At 42.3% G+C, this 18735-nt stretch overlaps 1 protein-coding gene across 2 annotated transcripts in view; it reads right to left on the bottom strand.

The window, feature by feature from the left end:
* Positions 1-18735, bottom strand: part of TPRG1 (tumor protein p63 regulated 1) — a 383450-nt gene that overhangs the window by 179223 nt on the left and 185492 nt on the right. Inside the window, exons 11-12 of one of the 2 annotated variants that reach the window (XM_063603024.1) lie at positions 4905-4968; positions 1502-1648 (exon numbers count right to left, since the gene is read on the bottom strand). In XM_063603024.1, the coding sequence (XP_063459094.1) occupies positions 1502-1570 (69 nt within the window). In that variant the 5' untranslated portion in view covers positions 1571-1648; positions 4905-4968. Of the gene's footprint in view, positions 1-1415; positions 1649-4904; positions 4969-18735 lie in introns of those variants that run through there. The other variant, XR_010111707.1, reaches the window with a different exon arrangement.

The following is an 18735-nucleotide window of genomic DNA, read 5'->3' as shown; positions in this document are numbered from 1 at the left end:
TACCAATCCTACTTTTTCTTATGTTTCCTCTCTACCAAATGAAACATTCCTACTGCAGCAGACATGCCTGTCCCACCATCACACACCCCTTTATAAAGGAAACCGTCCACACGTACCCTTCACTTGGAGCTGGGGGTTCCCTCTAATTTGGAGATGATCATGTCTGTATAGTAGAATCTGCCTCTGGCCAAAGCTGATTGGACTAGGAAGTGCCCATGGCCCAAGAGTTGCCAAAATATAGGATAATCAGCAACGATGGTGTGACTTGAAGGAAAACTCCCCAAGGGACTATGGTAATTAAACAGCCTCAGACCATTTCTCTCCAGATATTGTAAAATGAAGTAAATGGTTCACCTTGGTAACATAAAAAAAAACAGATCTTAAGGGAAGCAGAAACTGACAAAATAGTTGAGTCATATGGAAGGTGAAGCACGAGAACAAGAGCCTTGTGCTCTAGCTCCTGCAGTCCCTAGAGCACACCAAGCCACGCACATCTGCTCAATCCAGACCACACTCCTATTCCAGGTTCTGTAAGGCCTGATGGTTAAGGTTTGCCTGGCTTCCAGTAAAGACAGAGAGGCCTATTTCACAAGAGTGTCCTTAAAGTAAATCCTCCATTACTTGACATATAATGGAAGATCAAGTAATCAATTTTTTTTTTTGTAAGATGGAGTCACGCTCTCTCACCCAGGATGGAGTGCAATGGCGTGATCTTGGCTCACTGCAACCTCCGCCTCCCAGGTTCAAGCGATTCTCCTGTCTCAGCCTCCTGAATAGCTGGGACTACAGGGGCATGCCACCACACCTGGCTAATTTTTGTATTTTTAGTAGAGACAGGGTTTCACCATATTGGTCAGGCTCATCTCAAACTCCTGACCTTAGGTGATCCACCTGCCTCAGCCTCGCAAAGTTCTGGGATTACAGGCATGAGCCACCACACCCGGCCAGGTTTCTCTTTCTGCAAAGGGCTTTGGTGTAAGGTATTACTTTGTGCTTAATTACTGAGGCTGTTAAACTCTTTAGGTTTCTCTTTCTCACAACCAAAGGAGTTTAATGGCCTCAGTAATTAAGCACAAAGTAATACCTTACACCAAAGTCCTTTGCAATAGCATGGTTTTAGCTATATTTAGGGTCAAATTTGTGTCTCCAAAATACGTCTCTGATATACTTAGATTATGAAGTAAGAAGACTGTTGCTGGGATATCAGCTCTATCTCCCAACCCACATCAGCTTTTTCTATATTGGTGAGTTTCTAATAATACAGTATCTTATATCTGGAAAACTCACTTGCTTTTCTGAATAACTGAGCTTATTGAAACCCCAAGGACAAGTGGTGTTAAGGGACTCACTTTGGAGGTGTGTTGCCATCTGAAGTGTTTTGCACAGGTCTTTGCACAAACATCTTTGGAAGAAAATGAGAGCCAGCACTGAACTTTTATTGATTGAAAATTACTCAGCAGTTTTAATCACTTATCCAAAGATGGAGGCTTTTGGGGGGTACCTGTGACAAAACCAATGAAATCCAAAGCACTGTCAGAAATGGAAGATCCTCGGGGGTCAATTCCTTCATTTCACAGATGGGAACACCGACGTCTTCTTGCACCGACTCTTACTCAGGTCACACATGCAGGAGGTGGGAGATTTGGGGCTGTAGGAGAAATGTTATAACATCATCCCACCTGGCTTTATCCATTAACATCTGCTCATCTCTGCCCTCAGGGAGTCGTGGAGCTGGTTGAACAATACCAGACAGTATGTGGAGAGCCTTGCATTGCATTCACCACCTTGCTCATTTTTATTCAAAATGATTCCAGAAAATCAATGTGACCATCTGGCCCCGGAGAAACTTCACTGAGGTCCCAAATGTCTTCAGTACCCAGATGAATCCTTATAACTCTATTGAAAATACATTTAAAAAGCAGTTATTGATCATGTATTGTGATCCTGGTCCCAAGCCTCGCACTGTCGTCTCCTTCCTTCAAGGAGTTAACAGTTTTATGAAGGGAAACAGCCATGAAAATGAACAGTCACAGCTGAAGCAGGTAAATCAACATTAGAAATCCACACAAAAATCTGGGCGCGGTGGCTCATGCCTGTAATCCCAGCACTTTGGGAGGCCGAGGCGGGTGAATCACAAGGTCAAGAGTTCAAGACCAGCCTGACCAACATGGTAAAACCCCGCCTCTACTAAAAATACAAAAATTTGCTCGGCGTGATAGTGCGCATCTGTAATCCCAGCTACTCAGGAAGCTGAGGCTTGAGAATTGCTTGAAGCCAGGAGGTGGAGGTTGCAGTGAGCCAAGATCGTGCCACTGCACTCCAGGTTGGGCGACAGAGTGAGACTCCGTCTCAAAAAAAGAAATCCCTACAAAGCCTGCAAGTTCACCAAGTCACTTCCACTTTACTGCTCTTCATCAATGGTAGTAAGCAGAACTGCATTTCCATTTGCTCTAATAAAACATAGAACAGCCCCAACTCATTAGTTATAAAGCGTGATATTCTGGGTTATTGTTTATCGAATTTGGCACTGGGTACATCAAAGGACACTGGTCAGTGTGCCCTCAGGAAAATAACAATTAACCTAAGTAAAGCAGGCAAGAGTCGATGCTAAAGTAGTTATTCAACCATGTGGAAAACACTGCGTACATAATCATGTACTGGGAAAAGTCATGCGATGAAAGTTAACATCTTTTTTTTTAAAGGCCTCCAAGAAAAGATGGGGGCTCTGGTTGGAAAGATGTGGCAGATGTCAGCTACCAGATGGCAAGAAGGAGGCAGTTCCGGACACAGGCTCGAAACAGAGAAGTTAGTGTGGGAAAGTGAGAGCAAACTGACCCCACCATGCAGAGAGAGTGGGCAAGGCGTGAGTAAAGACAAGGAACAAGAGAAAGAATGAGAGGAAATGCTGTTTGGTGGGTGGAATTTGTGTTTTGCCTCTAGAAGTGTTGTTCTGAAGAGGGCAGAACATAACCACGTTGGCTGAAACAAAACAGTCTTTGCCCATCAGGGGACCAGTCACTCTTCATCAGTTCTTAGACTGACATCTCTCCTCTGGTGGCAAATGCCATCTAGAAGCTCCATGTCTTCACAGAACAGAAAGTCCTAGCGATCTTGATAACTCAGCCACTCATCAGAAAGCTCTTGAATGCTTTCTCAGAGTGCTGTTCTTGGAATGAAAGCAACAACTTTCGTGCCCTGAGTAAGACCAAACAACTTCTCATAACTCCATCATAGATTATCTGTGCTGCACATATGCTGTAGATACTTAACATGAATTAATACCTTAGACAGCGTACAGTGATGCTTAACAGACACTGCAGAGATGGCTGCTTTCTATCCACCTCCCTACACGTGTCCGTTAGCAATATAAAGCTAGGGGCCAGGGACCAGGTAATATAGATTGTTTGGGAACGTTAATTTATTAATAAGATAGAGATTACCATAAATGGAATCTTGAGAACAGCGCTGAGATATAAAAAGATCTAGAACCTACTTTATGGATACCTATGACATAGGAGGGATAGGACGAAGCTGGTGCTAACACCAGAGCAGAGATAGTCACATTAGGTAAGCAATCGCCCACCGCAGCAGTGTCAAGCAAGAGTCTGCTGAGCCTTAGGCACTACCCAAAGGCATCCGCATGTTCCAGGAACGGGAGAAATGGGGTGGTGGAAGTTCTTTGGGCTCTGAATCCCCACTTCTGCTTCGACCAGAAGAACTATGGTTTTATCTATTTCACATAGTGGGTTTCCATAGGTGATTTCAAGTAATGAGAGAGTTCCAAATGTTTGAAAAGCGTGTGTACCGACACTTGTTTTTCATATTGCTTTACCACCCAAATCTGAATCCTTTATATTCTGGCTGTATAATCTAGAGCCGATTCATTGCCTGGGTCAGGCAGTCAAGGCCTCTCATGGTCTGGCTTAAACTTTTCCCAGCCTTTTTTCTATAGCTTCTTGCCATGCTCCTTACTTACCAGCCAGGCTGAACTAACAACTCACACCATGCAATGACCCATGATGTGCCCCGTGTTTAAAATAAACCTTCTCCTCCTTTTTGCCACAGTGCGAGGCATGCTTCCAGACTCAGCTCAAAGGTGGCTTTCCCTAAACTCCCAGAGAGAGGTCCTCTGCTTTGATAACACTCGGCACCTTTTCTTAAAATAGTACTTATTCAGTTGTAACCACGTGTTGGGCATGTCCGTTTCTTCCATTAGACTGTGAGCCCTTCGCAGCCAGGAACTGTGTTTTATACTGTTTTGCTGAAGACTAGTAGTTGCCTGGCCCCTTCCAAGTTTAGAGTAAACTTTAAAGTTTCCCATTAAAACGACAGTGACCAGTAGTGCCCACCAGATGGCAGTGTGTGGACATTTTTGCTTATCAATCAGGAGGGAGCAGAAAGGTTTTATAGCAACTTGCCTTTCATCTTTGTCCTTGCAGACAAACAAATCCTACAAACACCAAGACTTTTGACTGGCAGAATTCACATCTGTGAATCAGAACCTTAGGCAGCCTTGTATTCCCTATATGCTGCTACTTTTTGAAAACACTCCTCTCGAAGATTGAGAAAGGATTATGCTGTTTGTGTTCCAAGACAGAGAAACTTAGGTTTGAATTTTATCTTCACAAGTGCAAGGTGACCATCTTTTCAGCACTTAGGAAGAACGACCACCCACATCCACTGACTGCTGGCGTCTGCTGAAGTTCCTTAACCTCCTGCCCACCCCCATCTGCCAGACTCAAGCAACAAGCAAAAGTCAGCCACGCATTCCATGCTTGCTTTTAAAGTCACTATCTCCCCTGGGTTCCACTGGACAGCACTGTGCTTTTCAGGCCAGAAGACCTACAGGTCACTTTTCCCTCTCTTCCAGGATAGAACTTAGAGGTACGCCCTAGCCTCCTTACCTGTCGGCCTGGGCTGGTCTCTGGAACTTCTTAGAAGCAAAGGGGCTTCCAAATGGAAGACATCCTAGTCGAAAGGAAAAACAAAAAGAAACATCCCAATGGGTCTCCCAGACGATACAAAACATTCAAAGGCAAGAAGAGTCACAATTTCCACTTCTTTTCTGCCTCCGACATGGCTATTTTATAATTTCCTCTGCTCTCTAACCAAGTGTTGCGTCTGCTGGTGTAGTAGTGCTGCAGGTAGAGAGCAGGGAGGGGTGGCTGCCATATCCACCTGCATCCACAATGCTCCATCTCCTCTAAACTCATCCTACCCCTATGGATTTTCTCTTTCTCCACTGCTAGAGCAGAGGTTATATTAGAATGTGAGGCCGAAAGATTCTGGAGAGCTCAGCTTCTTTTAACTAAGCAAGTCTCTTTTAATTCACAGGGAATCTCAAGGGTCTACCCTGGAGATGGGCTCACTGGATAACTCTTCCCTCCTCTTCCTTCTGTAGATAGTGTAGTGGTTAAGACTCCAGCTCTGGAGTCAAACAGACCTGGGTTCAAATCCCAGCTGTGTCACTCCCTGAATCTATGACCTTGGATCAGTTACTTAGCCTCTCCAAATCTTAAATTCTTTATCAATAAATGGAGAAAATACATGTGGACCCCAGAGGGGACGCTGTGCAGATTAAATGATAAGGCAGGAAAAGTGTTTAGTGCAGTACCTGTGTCCATGTACTAAATAATAGCATTAGCATTTGCAGAAGTACTGTGGAAAAGGCACAACTCTCTAGAAATGATTCTTGGTGTTACATTCAGCCCAGCTTTAGCAACCTCTAAGAACCAAACACCTCTTCCTAAATCATGCCAAAACTCATCTTTTAAATGAGATGCATATTGCTTTCATGTAATTACTTTTTTATTTATTAGGATTTATTTAGTATGTAAACTGTGGATAGCTCAGGGTAAGCAGTGAAGATACAAGAATATATAAAACATGGTCTCTGCCCTCAAGGAACTTGTAGTGTGTTGAGGAGATGCATCCACAGCAATTATAATATGGGGGGATCAGTGCTCTAACATGGGTATGTACAAGATACAACAGACAGAGTGGGAAGGCGTCTGAGTCCCTGACACTCTGTACAGGGCATTGCAGGTCCTTGCCTTCCTGGAAAAGTCTACTCCCAACAACATTTGTTTTTTTGAGAATCCATTATGATGTCTCATACCTCTAACCTTGACACTGGCTACTCTCTTTAAATGGAATATCTGCCTGGAAAATTCCTAGTAATTGTCTAAGTCTTCCTCAGATCCCTCAGAGAGACTTACGGGCGCCTTCTCTTCCTAACTGTGACCTAACTGAAGGTGGAGGTCACATCTTTATCCTTTGGCCACCAGCATTTAACTCACTGCCCAACATGAAACTGATCTTTAGTCACGGCAATGCATAAACAAAGCTTTAATACATTCATCATGCAACCAACACTGCCTGGTTTTTCAGTACAGGGAAAACCAGCTGATGTGATGAAGGGTCTCCTGTTCCACGAGCCACACAGATCAATGATAGTAAAGCTCTGACTATTACAGAAAAATGTTTTAATATTATCCAGATTGTCTCTCTTTTTAACTACTACCAATTTTAGCCTGGCTTTCTCTTAGAAAAATGCAAATAAAGATATCCATATTCTCTTCAATATGGCAGCCATTCATATATATGAAGATATCAGACACATATAATATCAATATAAGATTCTCCTTTGTGATTTCTCAAGCACACACAGATAATTAAGGCATCATTAACATACTTTCTGAAGTGTCTGACATGTGTTAATCACTTCTTAGCAGCTTGAGTGTCATAAATATGGTCCTGATACCTCCAATATCATCTCCACGCATATCTTTTAAGTTCAGATTTGCTTCATTGTTTTCAGTCCTGTGTTCTAGAAGTTCTAGATCATTTTAGATATTAATTTGATGTTATTATTGTTATTGCTATTAATTTATTGAAAACATGTGCCAAGCATGATACTAGCTGTTGACACACTTCTTTTTCAATTCTCATCTGATCTGAATCACAAACAACCCTATTGCTACCTTATAGGTGATGGAACTGAACTCTTAGAAACAGTAAGTCTCTGTTCAATGTTACTTCACTGTCAGGGGGTCAGAGACAAGCTGCAAGGTTAGGCCATTCTCTCTCCAATGCCAGAACTCTTTCTCCTTACTATATTACGCCATCTCTTTGTGTTAGTCTATGGTATTTGATTTTTGTTTTAGTTTGGCTTGTTTTTTTTTTTTTTTTTTTTTTTTTTTTAGATGGAGTCTCCCTCTGTTGCCAGGCTGGAGTGCACTGGCACGATCTCAGCTCACTGCAACCTCCACCTCCTGGGTTCAAATGATTCTCCTGCCTCAGCCTCCTGAGTAGCTGGGATTACAGGCGCCTGCCACCACGCCCAGTTAATTTTTGTATTTTTAGTAGAGACGCGGTTTCACCATGTTGGCCAGGATGGTCTCAATCTCTTGACCTCATGATCTGCCCACCTCATCCTCCCAAAGTGCTGGGATTACAGGCTTGAGCCACCGCGCCCGGCCGGTGTCATTTTTATACTTGGGTATTCCCTCTTCCAGATAATCTTTCAAGTAATTAACAGAAAATATTGAACAGAATAAAAGGCTTCTAGTCCTCACCAAAAACCTCCTTCTAGCTTACATGGAACAGTTAGCAAGGCTCAAGCATCATTTTTATTCACCTGCCCGTGAAACCAGTGTGTAAGACATGACCCTGCCTATATTTCACCTGCTTATGTGCAATCACGTCACAAGAGGTCGTGTTAAGTCCACTGCTAAAACTTCCTCATCCTGCTGATTTACCAGTTGTGTGGCGTAATAAGAAAAGGAAATGGGGTGTGTCTAACACAACTTGTTTATGGTAAACTCCTATTAACTTCTAGTGATCAGTGCCTTTTCTTCAAAATACCCATGAATCAGTTGTGTAATGATCTGTTCCAAAATTTCAGCAAAAACCAGTAGGAAACTCATACTATTTCCTGGCTTCACTGGTTAGTCCTGTCATAAGATGCAAGTAATCCCCTTTATTAAAAGAGAAAATCCTGTGAATCTACCAAAATATTAGCTGTTTCCAGGGCTATTGAGAAACTCCCACACCTACACCCCCAGTTATATTTTAATGCTCAGTTTGACAGCAGAACCACCTGCCTCTTTGTTTCGAAATGTGAAGTCACATCACTATTTTATGTACTGTTTCCTCTTCATTGCCTATATGTCACCTGGAGGAGTATTTGACTAAATATTCCTAAACCCACAATTAAAGGTTAAAAATACCTTGAAATTGCAGGAACAAATGGTTGCCCATAAGTTATGTGGATCTCTGAAGTCCACTTATAGGAAACAAAGCTTTCTTGCCACAACCATATTAAATCCAGGAGGATGTAGGTGATGTCTGCTTGTTCATCATTGTACTCCCAGTGTCAAGAGCATAGCAAGGGCTCAAGAAGTATTTGTTATAGTGAGCAGGGAGAAGACAATAATGAGAATATGTATACTTTTAACAGAGATAACTCAAAGTTTTAAAATCGTAGTAAAACATGTATGACTGACATGAGAATGTTTCCAGAAAGCAGATCTGGTCATTAGACTGTGGGAAGAGTTCCTGAAGATCCTAAAGTAGGAAGCTACACAGAGAGGAAATGGAAGACGAAAGCAAAGTGTCTGGGGGAGTTTCACCGGAAATGATTGAATAAGTCATGCTATTGGAGAGAGAGGCCCAAGCTTCAAGTCCCCAGTCTTCCACCATTAGCTGTTTCCTACTGGAAAAGCCTGCATCTTAACAGGGTCCCATTTTCCAGTAGATTTGACAGAGACCAGAATCCAAATATCACAGGAGTGCTGTGGGAATCAACTGTGGTAAAAGATATGAAAATATGTTATGAAATCAGTGTCACCTACACCTAAGTCTGGGTTGGGGTCACCCTGAGTAAAAGACCAAGGGATTACAAAGAGGTGTCTAGGATGAATTAAGAGGTTACTTCCTCATGTGGGCTCTCAGGCTACCTGGAAAAGATTCTGACTCAAGAAAAATGTTGGCCCCCTCCAGGTTGAGGAGACCATACTCACACAGTATTGGAGCAGCTTTTGTATGACAGAGCCATACAAATATGCATCCAGCTTCCAGCTCTCTAGTCAGCTGCAATTTAGAACATCCTACTCTGAGTTTGTCACTTTTCTCAGACAACCATCTTCTCCTCCTAACTTCCTTATTTATCATCGACAGGCAGTATCTCAAGCCACTTGGGCCTGAAACTTGTGTCCTCATTGTCAACCTTGAAGCATATAGCTGTCATTCGGAGAAATCCTTTGACTGCTCTCAGCCCAGACTTCCTCATCTGGAGAATGGAGATATTATCAGCGGCTCCTACTTTGTTTCAGTGTTTTGTGGGAATCATCTGATGGATGCAAAACCTTTTGGAAAATGTAAAATCCTATATAAAAAAAAGATGATCCTAAAAATTGCAATATTATAGGATTAAACCAGAACAACAACCTTCATCTAGGTTATACATGAAAATCGAGTTTAAAAATCTCTTATTTAGTAATACCAAAAGATACTGGTTCAAAGAATCATGACTATCACTTGTATAATCTTTCTACTTGTTCTCTAGCTAAATACCTTAAATCTATGGAGTTCTAATACTGAAAGAATTAAGAAAATCATTGCCACATTAAAGGTGAAAGTTTTTAAAAATATATTAATGAGGTGGTGGAAAGTAGGCTGACATTAAAGAAGGTTTGGAAGTGTTTGCTTTCTCTAATTAAATAGAGCTAATGAGTTTCTCCACTGAGCCTGAGCACTGGGCTAAACAGTCTCACAAGCCTCTGGTTTCTGTGATCTCAATAAGGGATGGCCAACTGGCAGCCGAAAATAATCTGCATCATGGGGTGATTCATCCTCCACACCTTTGGGTGAAACCTTCCTGTCAGAATGCAGGAACAGGTTGCAAGCACCATGCAGGGTTGAGTTAGAGTCTCCTTGGTCTTCAGAAGCTGCTGACCCCTCACTCATATCAAGAGACTGTAGCACAAGGTCACTACAAGAAGAATCAGAGAATGGCAAAATGAAAGCTTCCACAGGTCACAAATCAGAGCTGGGAACAAAGTGACAAGGAGGAGATAGAATTTAACGGAACCACCCATCATTGAAAATGGGGGCGGGGGTAGGATCTAGAGATACAGAAGGCATGCCTCTGCCCTCTCCTTACTCACAAGCATGGGAGACGGGTTTTAAAAAAAGAAAATGAAGACAATCTAGCATATCTTCAGTGCTTTTGTGGGGTCTGCAGGTATAATCAATCCCTTGGTGTAGTTTATAAAGCCATTTATGACCTGGCCCAGGTTTCCTCTCCATTTCTGCACATTCCCTGAACATCTCACCACCACCTCCCATCACCACGAAGATGGAAGGAGCTTCTCCCAGACCTGGACGTGTCCTCTGTACGTGCTGCCCGTCCTGCCCGAAATGACCTGTCTTTCCTCTGCACATGCTAAGTCTTCCTTAGTGGGGCCACCTGTTCAGCAAAGACATTCCTGACCACCCCCTTTCTGTAACCCTGTTTCCCCCAGTTCCTCAGACTCTTTAAACTTGGTCCCTCTTTCAGGTCTTTGCACAGGTGCATGTCTCCATCTTTGTCATCCTTATTGCAATTTATCTCTCAGGTCTCCACTTAAATACCACTTGGAGGAGAAATCCTTCATATCCCATTGACTTCTCCAATCAGGGCCCCATCTAATTTTCTACTAGAATCCTGTTCTTTTCCTTCATTACACTTGTCACAGCTTTTTAAAGTAATCAATCAATAAAAAATATAGTGTATGAACTTGATTTAAGACTACACACACAAATACTTGAGACTGTAACGTTGGTAAATTTCAAGGACTATGTTTTGCTCTTCATTGTAGATCCAGTAATACTGGGTGCTCAATAAAATATTTGATGAACAAATTCTCTTCTCAAAGTGCTCAGAGCAGTTTGTACAGTCTTTAAATATAACACTTATTCCATAGTAATGTAATTATTTTCCTTCATATCTATCCCCATCCCTGGATTTTGAGCTACTCAAGACTAGGTGAGATGGCCCCACAGCATCCTGCACTTGGCATATCTTAATTGGCTTTAATCTGTCTTCCAGCTTCTTGGTGGCAAGAGCAGCTTGTTAGAAACATGCCTGGTGCCTAACACAGTGTCTGGCACACAGATAGGTTTTAAACAAATGAATGAATGAATGAATGAATGGCTAGAATGTCTTCCCCTCCATTTTCCCCTGACCTCCCAAAATGCCCTTTAAATGTTGGAGGATATTGCATCCTATCTCTTCGGTGAGATACAGTGCACCTTCTGTGTGTGTTTCTTACTTAAAGCACATTCCATAAAACTTACAGAACTTTAGATTTACAGAAGAGATGTATAAGGATGGAAATTACTTCCTTGAAAAAAGGATTTTTTCTGCAACGTGATACAGAGACCTGTAGGCATGCAGCTCTTTTTCCTGCATTGAATTTAAAGTATGATTTGCTGAAAACTGCTATTTGTTAATTCTTCGAGGAGAGTCTATTTTATAAAGCTTGATGTACTTGTGTGCAAATAGGTCCACTTTTGAGCTGTGTTAAAGTAATCAGGCAAATCCTTACTCATCACCAGGTAGGACCTGGTTTGCAGGCTGGTGATACAGCAGCTGCAAACACGGCACTCAGCCTGGGCTGCAGAAATCAAGATTGGTGCGGACATACCCAGGCGAGTTCGAGAGGAGGTGTCCGCCTAGGAAGGGGATGCAAAACTGCATAGTTCAAAGGAGAAATGAAAGGTACCAAATGAAACTGCAGAATACTTACAGAGTGCATGATTACCCTCTTGAAATACCTGAAGGACTGCCACCGAATTAGGCTTTTCTATATGACCCAAAGAAAAGGCTCAAGGTGCAGGTAAGATTTGTGTTTAATATAAGAAAAAACCATTTAACAGAATTGTACGGAAAAGAACGGGCTGCCTTAGAAGAGACTGGTCTTCTGGACACCAGCGGGGTGCAAGACAAGAGAAGGAGAATAATAGTGGTAACGTTGTAGGAGGTATTTAAGCATCAGATTTGGGAATAGGGATGGTGAGGAAGAGGTAACTAATACTAAGTAATAGCAACGATTTGTTGACATAAGTCCTGTGTGTAGGGATTTAATCCCCTATAATGCTGTAAGTTGTGAGGGCACACTTCGTCCACTCCATTTTACAGATGAAGTAACTGAGGCACACAAAGCTTTGGAATGTGCCCAAAGTCACCAAGCTAGGGAGGGCTGGGGTCAGGATTCAAGCTTAAGTCCATCCACTTCAGGAGCCTATGCTTTTAGCCACAAAGACTGCTTATGTCCTGTCCAACTCTAATTTTCTGGGCCTTAAATATTGAGATACCAAGAGAAAACCTATAAAGGAGTCTCAAGTGTATCTGGTGAAGCTGAGTCCTTCACCTTCTTTCCTTTGTCCTCCAGCATGATTCCTATGCTTACGACTACAGAGCATCAAGCCAGTTTTCAAGTTTATTGTGTGTCTCTGTGTGTGTGTGCATAGATCTGACAGGGCTAGTTCATTTCAAGTAACCAAGTATGTCTTTGGACAGCTCTTGTCAAGATCCAATAGAAGAGCCAATTCCAAAAATATGTTCCTTTAGTGGTTTTTTAGGGTTCTCTGCTCTGCACGGATTGACAATGTGGTAACAAGAGACATTCTGGAGACTGGATTTAATGCAACCATATGCTAGACAGAATGAGAACCCATATTGCAGCAGACCAGCCGGTACATTTCCATGTTAACAGAAGCTTGATTGCAAATTACATTTAGTCTCAACAGCTCAGTTCACTGCACACAGATGCCATGGGGGACTGTAAAGTTAGCGAGATGTGGGGGAGTACGACTAACATTTTTTTTTGAAAAAAAAAAAAAAATCCTTCAGCTGATAGAATGCCAAGGAGCATCAGCGCTGATGCTGAAAAGAAAACGCTGCTATATTTGTTTTGCCAGAAAAGGAAAAATAATCATTGTCGCGAGTTGTTAGTCAAATTATGAATACGAGCTTGGCTGGTAATTGTCTGATAATACAAACAGTGATATTAGGGTTGTCAGATGCGGCACGCACTGTTTGACAGCTAACATGTACGTGCTCTCTGGATGAGGAGCTGGTTCACTGATTCCAGAAGTCAGGCAAACAGAGGGCTGGGTGATGGAGGAGAGCTTCCCTAGGATCCTGGCCCCCAGTCCAGGGCTGGATCTGGGTCAGCTCCCCAAAGTGTGGTCAGTATCTCCGCTACACAGAGGAGGGTCTGTGGAAGTGCAAAGAACACAATGTGGGTTTCAGTGGCAGATGCATCTCTTACTTACTGTGCAACCCTTGGCAACTTATTTAACATCTCTGAGCATACATTTTTCCACTTCTAAAACAGGGATAATTTTCAACCAGGTCCTCCTCCTTTGTGAGGATCAGCTGAGAACCTTGTGTGTGAGCATACAGTAAACCACATGGTGCTTTCTAAATGTTGGGGCTGTAAGTTGTCTACTTGGCTGGGTTTCTTTTGCTCCCATTTTAAGAGCTGAGCTACAGTGATTTTTTGTCCATTTTCTCATGGCTGGAGCAGATTTTTTTTCTGTCTGAGTACAAACACCTTTCAGATAGAATCATTCATCTTCTTTTCCCCAAGGAGTGTGGCCACAGGGCACCTTTCACCTAGAGCCCTCCCTGACCCCTTTATTACATGCTTGTCCCCTAGGGAAGCTAGAACACTTTCATCAAGTTTTATCTTATATGCATAAAGCCCTCATGCTCTCCATCCTCCTGTTCTCCAGACACAAAGCTGTGATAGACACTGATCTGCTTAACAATGTGTTCTCCCCTTAGCCTCTAATTCCCTGGACCCCTTGCAGTTGAGTGTGGCTGCGTGACTAAGTTCTAGCCAAAGGCATACATATGGACAGGAGTGATGTACACAACTTCCAGACATCACGTTTAAACTTCCTATGCGTGCCTGATCCTCATTCTCTTTCTCCAACCTCCAGCTGAGTGGCAAAGACCTGAGGAACTAAGGGGAGGAGAAAACCAGAAGATGGAAGGAACCTGGGTCTCTGAATGACTGCCTGGAGCATAACTCCCTTGCCAACCTGTATTGTGCTGGGAAGTGAGTGAGAAATGAAAGTCTACTCTCTTAATCCGCTGGTATTTGTTGGTTGGTTGTTAATGTAGCTAGCCCTGCCATAAAACCCAAGCAATCATTGACTTTATCTCATTACACAAAATGTGTTGTTACCAGAAAAACAACCAGTATCTCCTCAAATACTCCCTGAAAACACCATGCTCTTTCACACCTCCAAGCCTTTGCTTACATGACATTTTTTCCCTTGTCTCTTCTCTCCTGAACTCCAATTACACTTTTGTATTGAGTAAACTCCTACTTTCAGGATTCAGCTCTTACCGCACCCACCCAGAAGTATTGTCACTTCTTCCCCTGGGCTTTCACAAAACTTGTACATGCCCATTATTATGTGATAATGGAACTATGGTTTACACATATGTGTCCCTCCTCTTGAGGCAGGGACTATGTCTTATTCAAGGCTTTAATGGATGTCTAAGACAGCTCTCTTTTTTCCTTTCTATTTTTGTCTATTATCTATGGAATTAGGTACCCTAAGGCTACATCTTCCAGCTTAAAAATAGAGAGGCACAGAGACAAATGGAATTGTCCATTTGATTCACCTTTAGAAGATCTCATCATAGCGCAGGAAAAGGAAGATCACATTTTTCTTTCTACCCATCCACCAACCAAGGCCTATACTGTCTACATACAGAGACACGAGAAGGGGGAAGGATGCTCACATGAGAGAAGCAGGCATAAAGTGTTGTAGACATGCGGAACTTCCCTATCAAAATAGGCCTCCTGCCTCTCTCTCCCGCTCACTGCATTCCCACTTGGCACCGTACTGGGACCCCCAAGAAAGATTATCCTTGTAATGGCCAGAGGCAAAGCTGTAGCCTGCTCACATTTGAGTCCAGCAAAGCCAGTCAATAAGGGCTGTGTGGAATGTAGAGCTCTGTTCACAGCAAGGCCTGGATGCTCACATCAAACACTGCTCTGTACAACTTAAGGACACCCTGCTGCATTCCAGATTTGAGGGAAAAATTCTTTTTTTTTTTGTTTTTGTTTTTTTGTTTTGTTTTGTTTTCAAGTGGCTGTTGCTGCTGTTACTTGTTTTGGTTTGAGAGTTCACTTCACCCAAACACACACACACACACACACACACACACATTTTGGGGTTTTCAGAAGCTGTTTATTTTGTTGCTTTCTTAATGTTGATACTTTGGGCTTCTTTATTTGCCACTTTGACATTTTCATTGACATTATTTTCTTTCAGTTAACTCCTGGAAGATACACAGGGATTTCCCAATGATTGCAAAGCAGACGTGGCAAAATCACAGTCTTGGATTCAGAATGGGAAGCCCAGGTTTGAGTCCTAGCTCTACCACCTTGCTGGGACAAATCATTCCACCTTAGTTTGTCTCTAAAGTAAGAAAAATATGAACTCTGTCTTTCCAGACTTTCAAATTCCATAAGGACAGGGGTCATGTCCATTTTTTAAAAAATTGTCTCCATACACCTATCCTAGCACCTGGTATGTTGTAGCCCTCAGTAAAGATCATTGAGTGACTGAACGATGATTGTGGAGACCAAATAAGGTAATAGACATTAAAATGCTCTATAAATCCTGTAGTGGTCTACACAGGGAAGTATAATTATTGCCTATACTGGGAATGTATGGATTGCCCCCAAACTGAAGAGTCATTTATCTATTTTAGGATACTGGAAGATACTTTGGCAAATATATTTCAAATGTGCATAATAACCTTGATGAGGCCCAGCACTGTAACGAGAGTGAGAGGCAGGGCAGAGACCTAGCTGTTTTCTTGCCCTTGAATTCTGAAATTTCTGCATTCTTAAAGTAAACTTACCTTTGTTGTCCAGTTAGCAGAGATATTTTTTGTTAATTGAAGCCAGGAGTCTTTAGCAAGCCTAACTATTAACTAGAAGCTGCTTGAGGGTTCACATGTATTCACAGTTCTGAGCACAATATCCCGCAAGAAGAAAGTGCTCAGTAAATGTAAGACATTGATACTCAGCTTCAGGGATGTTCCCTAATGGCTCCTCTCCAGAAACGGCTCTCCTCCCTGAGCAGTCTCCTTCCATAAGCATCTTGAACGGCTTCTCCTCCCCCAGAAGTCCCCTTCCATAAGGATCAGTAATTACTATTGATATATTTGTCCCACCTTCCCTTCTGAAACAATGTTCTCATGCCCCAGCATACACCCTCCACCAGGACACAGGGAATCATGGTGGAAGTGAAGAGGCTGAACACCGTACTAGAACTGTAAGCTCATTTATTGCATGAAGTTTATTTAGCATCAACTATAAGTTGGTGAATGTTCAAAGAAGTGAAAGAAGGGAGTCAAATTTCTAGACTTGGTGACAGGTGAGTAACATATAGAGCTTAGAATTGTTGGGAGATAGGCACAAACACACACAGCTATAATATAATTTAAATATTATAATAGATTCAAGTACATGGCCCTCTGAAAGCTCAGAGGTTATGCCAATGTACTGGGACTTGAGATCAAAGAAGGCTTCAGAGAGTAGGAGATATTTGAATTGGACTGTGAAATATGCGTAGGATTTCTCCAGATGGCAAGAGTCAGGAAGAAGGGCATTCTAAGCAGAGGAAATAACAAGTTCAGCTACAAAGAGGGGTGGACAGATGTGACAATGACAGGGACTACACTGCATCTGGAAAGGCTAGACTAGCATTTTCCAGAAGATGCTCTGAGGAAAAAAAGATGTTCCATAGCCAATAAGTTGGAGAAATGTATCCTATATTCTTTTTTAGAAATGTAAAATGCAGACTTGCCTATTAAAGGCTCTGAGCAATCATTTGAGCAGCTACACATATAGTCCAGAGAAATATAGCAGGGGGGCATGAAGGGCGACAGGGAAAGTGAATACAATAGAGGATAGATGTAGATAGATTTCAGGGGGAGCATAAGTTGCTAAATGTCGAAGAAGACTGGGTGTAAGAGGACTAGGTTTTAGCTTGTTAAACTAAATAGATAGCAATGCCATCTGAGAAGAAAAGTATTTAGAAAAGGTAACATGGGTTTTGAAACTTGTCATGTTGAATGTGAGCTGACAGTGAGGGAAGCATGTGAAGATGTTGAGATAATTGACAGTATACGTCCAGGATCCACAAGTGATGTTGAAGCTCAAGAAGATGCTGGACAACCATTAGAACTGCAATAGAAGAGATCAAGCCCTGGACAGGACATTGAATTGGATGAGGCCACTTTGGCCCAGGGACTGTATGATTTTTAGGGTCAGAGGGACCCATGCTGAAGAGTGTAGATGGCCAAGTCTCTGGCTACTGACTGCATCCAAGTTCATAACCACCTGTATCTGATGACAGAAGTACTGACCGCAAAGAAGAGCTCAACATCTGCACACATCCCACTGAAAGGAAGTAGATTAAAAGATATGCATTTAACCAGTAAAACTTTTCAGGGACCCCATAAAACCATTATTTTTCTGTTGGGCTGTCCTAACTCAGAAGAAACAATAAAACCACAGCATATTCAAGATCATAGAAAACTGCGTACATTCCTTGTCATGTACTTTACTGATCAGTACAGCCTGGTAGAGTAGAGAGAGCACTGGGCTAGGAGTCAGGTGGTCAAGGCTCTAGTCATGACTAGATCAGTAAATCATTGTAAGTCCTAGTGAAAATTATTTACCTTTCATGTGGCTCTATTAACATATGAGTAAAATGTATTTAAAATAATTATACCATCCAGGTGCGGTGGCTCATGCCTATAATTCCAGCGCTTTGGGAGGCTGAGGAAAGACGATTGCTTGAGGCCAGAAGTTTGAGACTAGCCTGTACCACATTGTGAGACCCCCAACTCTACAAAATTTTATAAATTAGTCAGGTGTTGTGGCATGCCCCTATATATAGTCCCACCTACTTGGGGAGGCTGAGGTGGGAGGATCACTTGAGCCAGGGAAGTCAAGGCTGCAGTGAGCTATGATCATGCCACTGTGCTCCATCCTGGGCAACAAAGAGAGGCTCTGTCTCAAAAAAAAAAAAAAAAAAAAAAAAAAAAAGGATACCCCCACTGCTTATTCCTAGGGCTGTTAGGAGGGTTCAATGAGATTGGTTCATTTTGTGAAAGATAACGTTAGTAATGGATACTACTTGTACTGAACATACAACCTAAACTGCTGAAACTTTGAAGGGCCCTGAATACTGAAGAACATAACATGTTCATTTTGCAGATGAGGAAACCAAGCCCCAGAGATGGCAGGTGATTTACCCATGGTCAGACACACAGCAGGGACAGAGCCACCAGATAAGGTGGAAGCTCTTCCTTCCTGGTGTCACTACTTTCAAAGACCAAGGGCTGGGACCTTGGCTGGAAACAAACCATACAATGGAAAGAAACTATGGGTTGAATAGCTAACATGTGTATTCAACATTCCAAGCAGCAATAAAGCCTGCAGTATGAGTAGTCCAGGTAACACTATTTGCCTCCACACTTCTATGAAGTGAGCAACTTTCTTTTGTTGTGTCAACTTGAGTTGGCCACACTCTTCAGAGTCTCACACACCTCCACTCAATGACTTTAACATACACTAATCCATTCTGTGATGGTGAATACTTTTATTTATATTAATATCCTCATAGACTAGGTTAGAAATTCAG

This window comes from Pan paniscus, chromosome 2 (genome assembly GCF_029289425.2).
Source record: "Pan paniscus chromosome 2, NHGRI_mPanPan1-v2.0_pri, whole genome shotgun sequence".
NCBI classification, from domain to species: Eukaryota; Metazoa; Chordata; class Mammalia; order Primates; family Hominidae; genus Pan; species Pan paniscus.
Note: the sequence above shows the minus strand (reverse complement) of the source record. Positions and strands in the feature narration are given on the sequence as shown.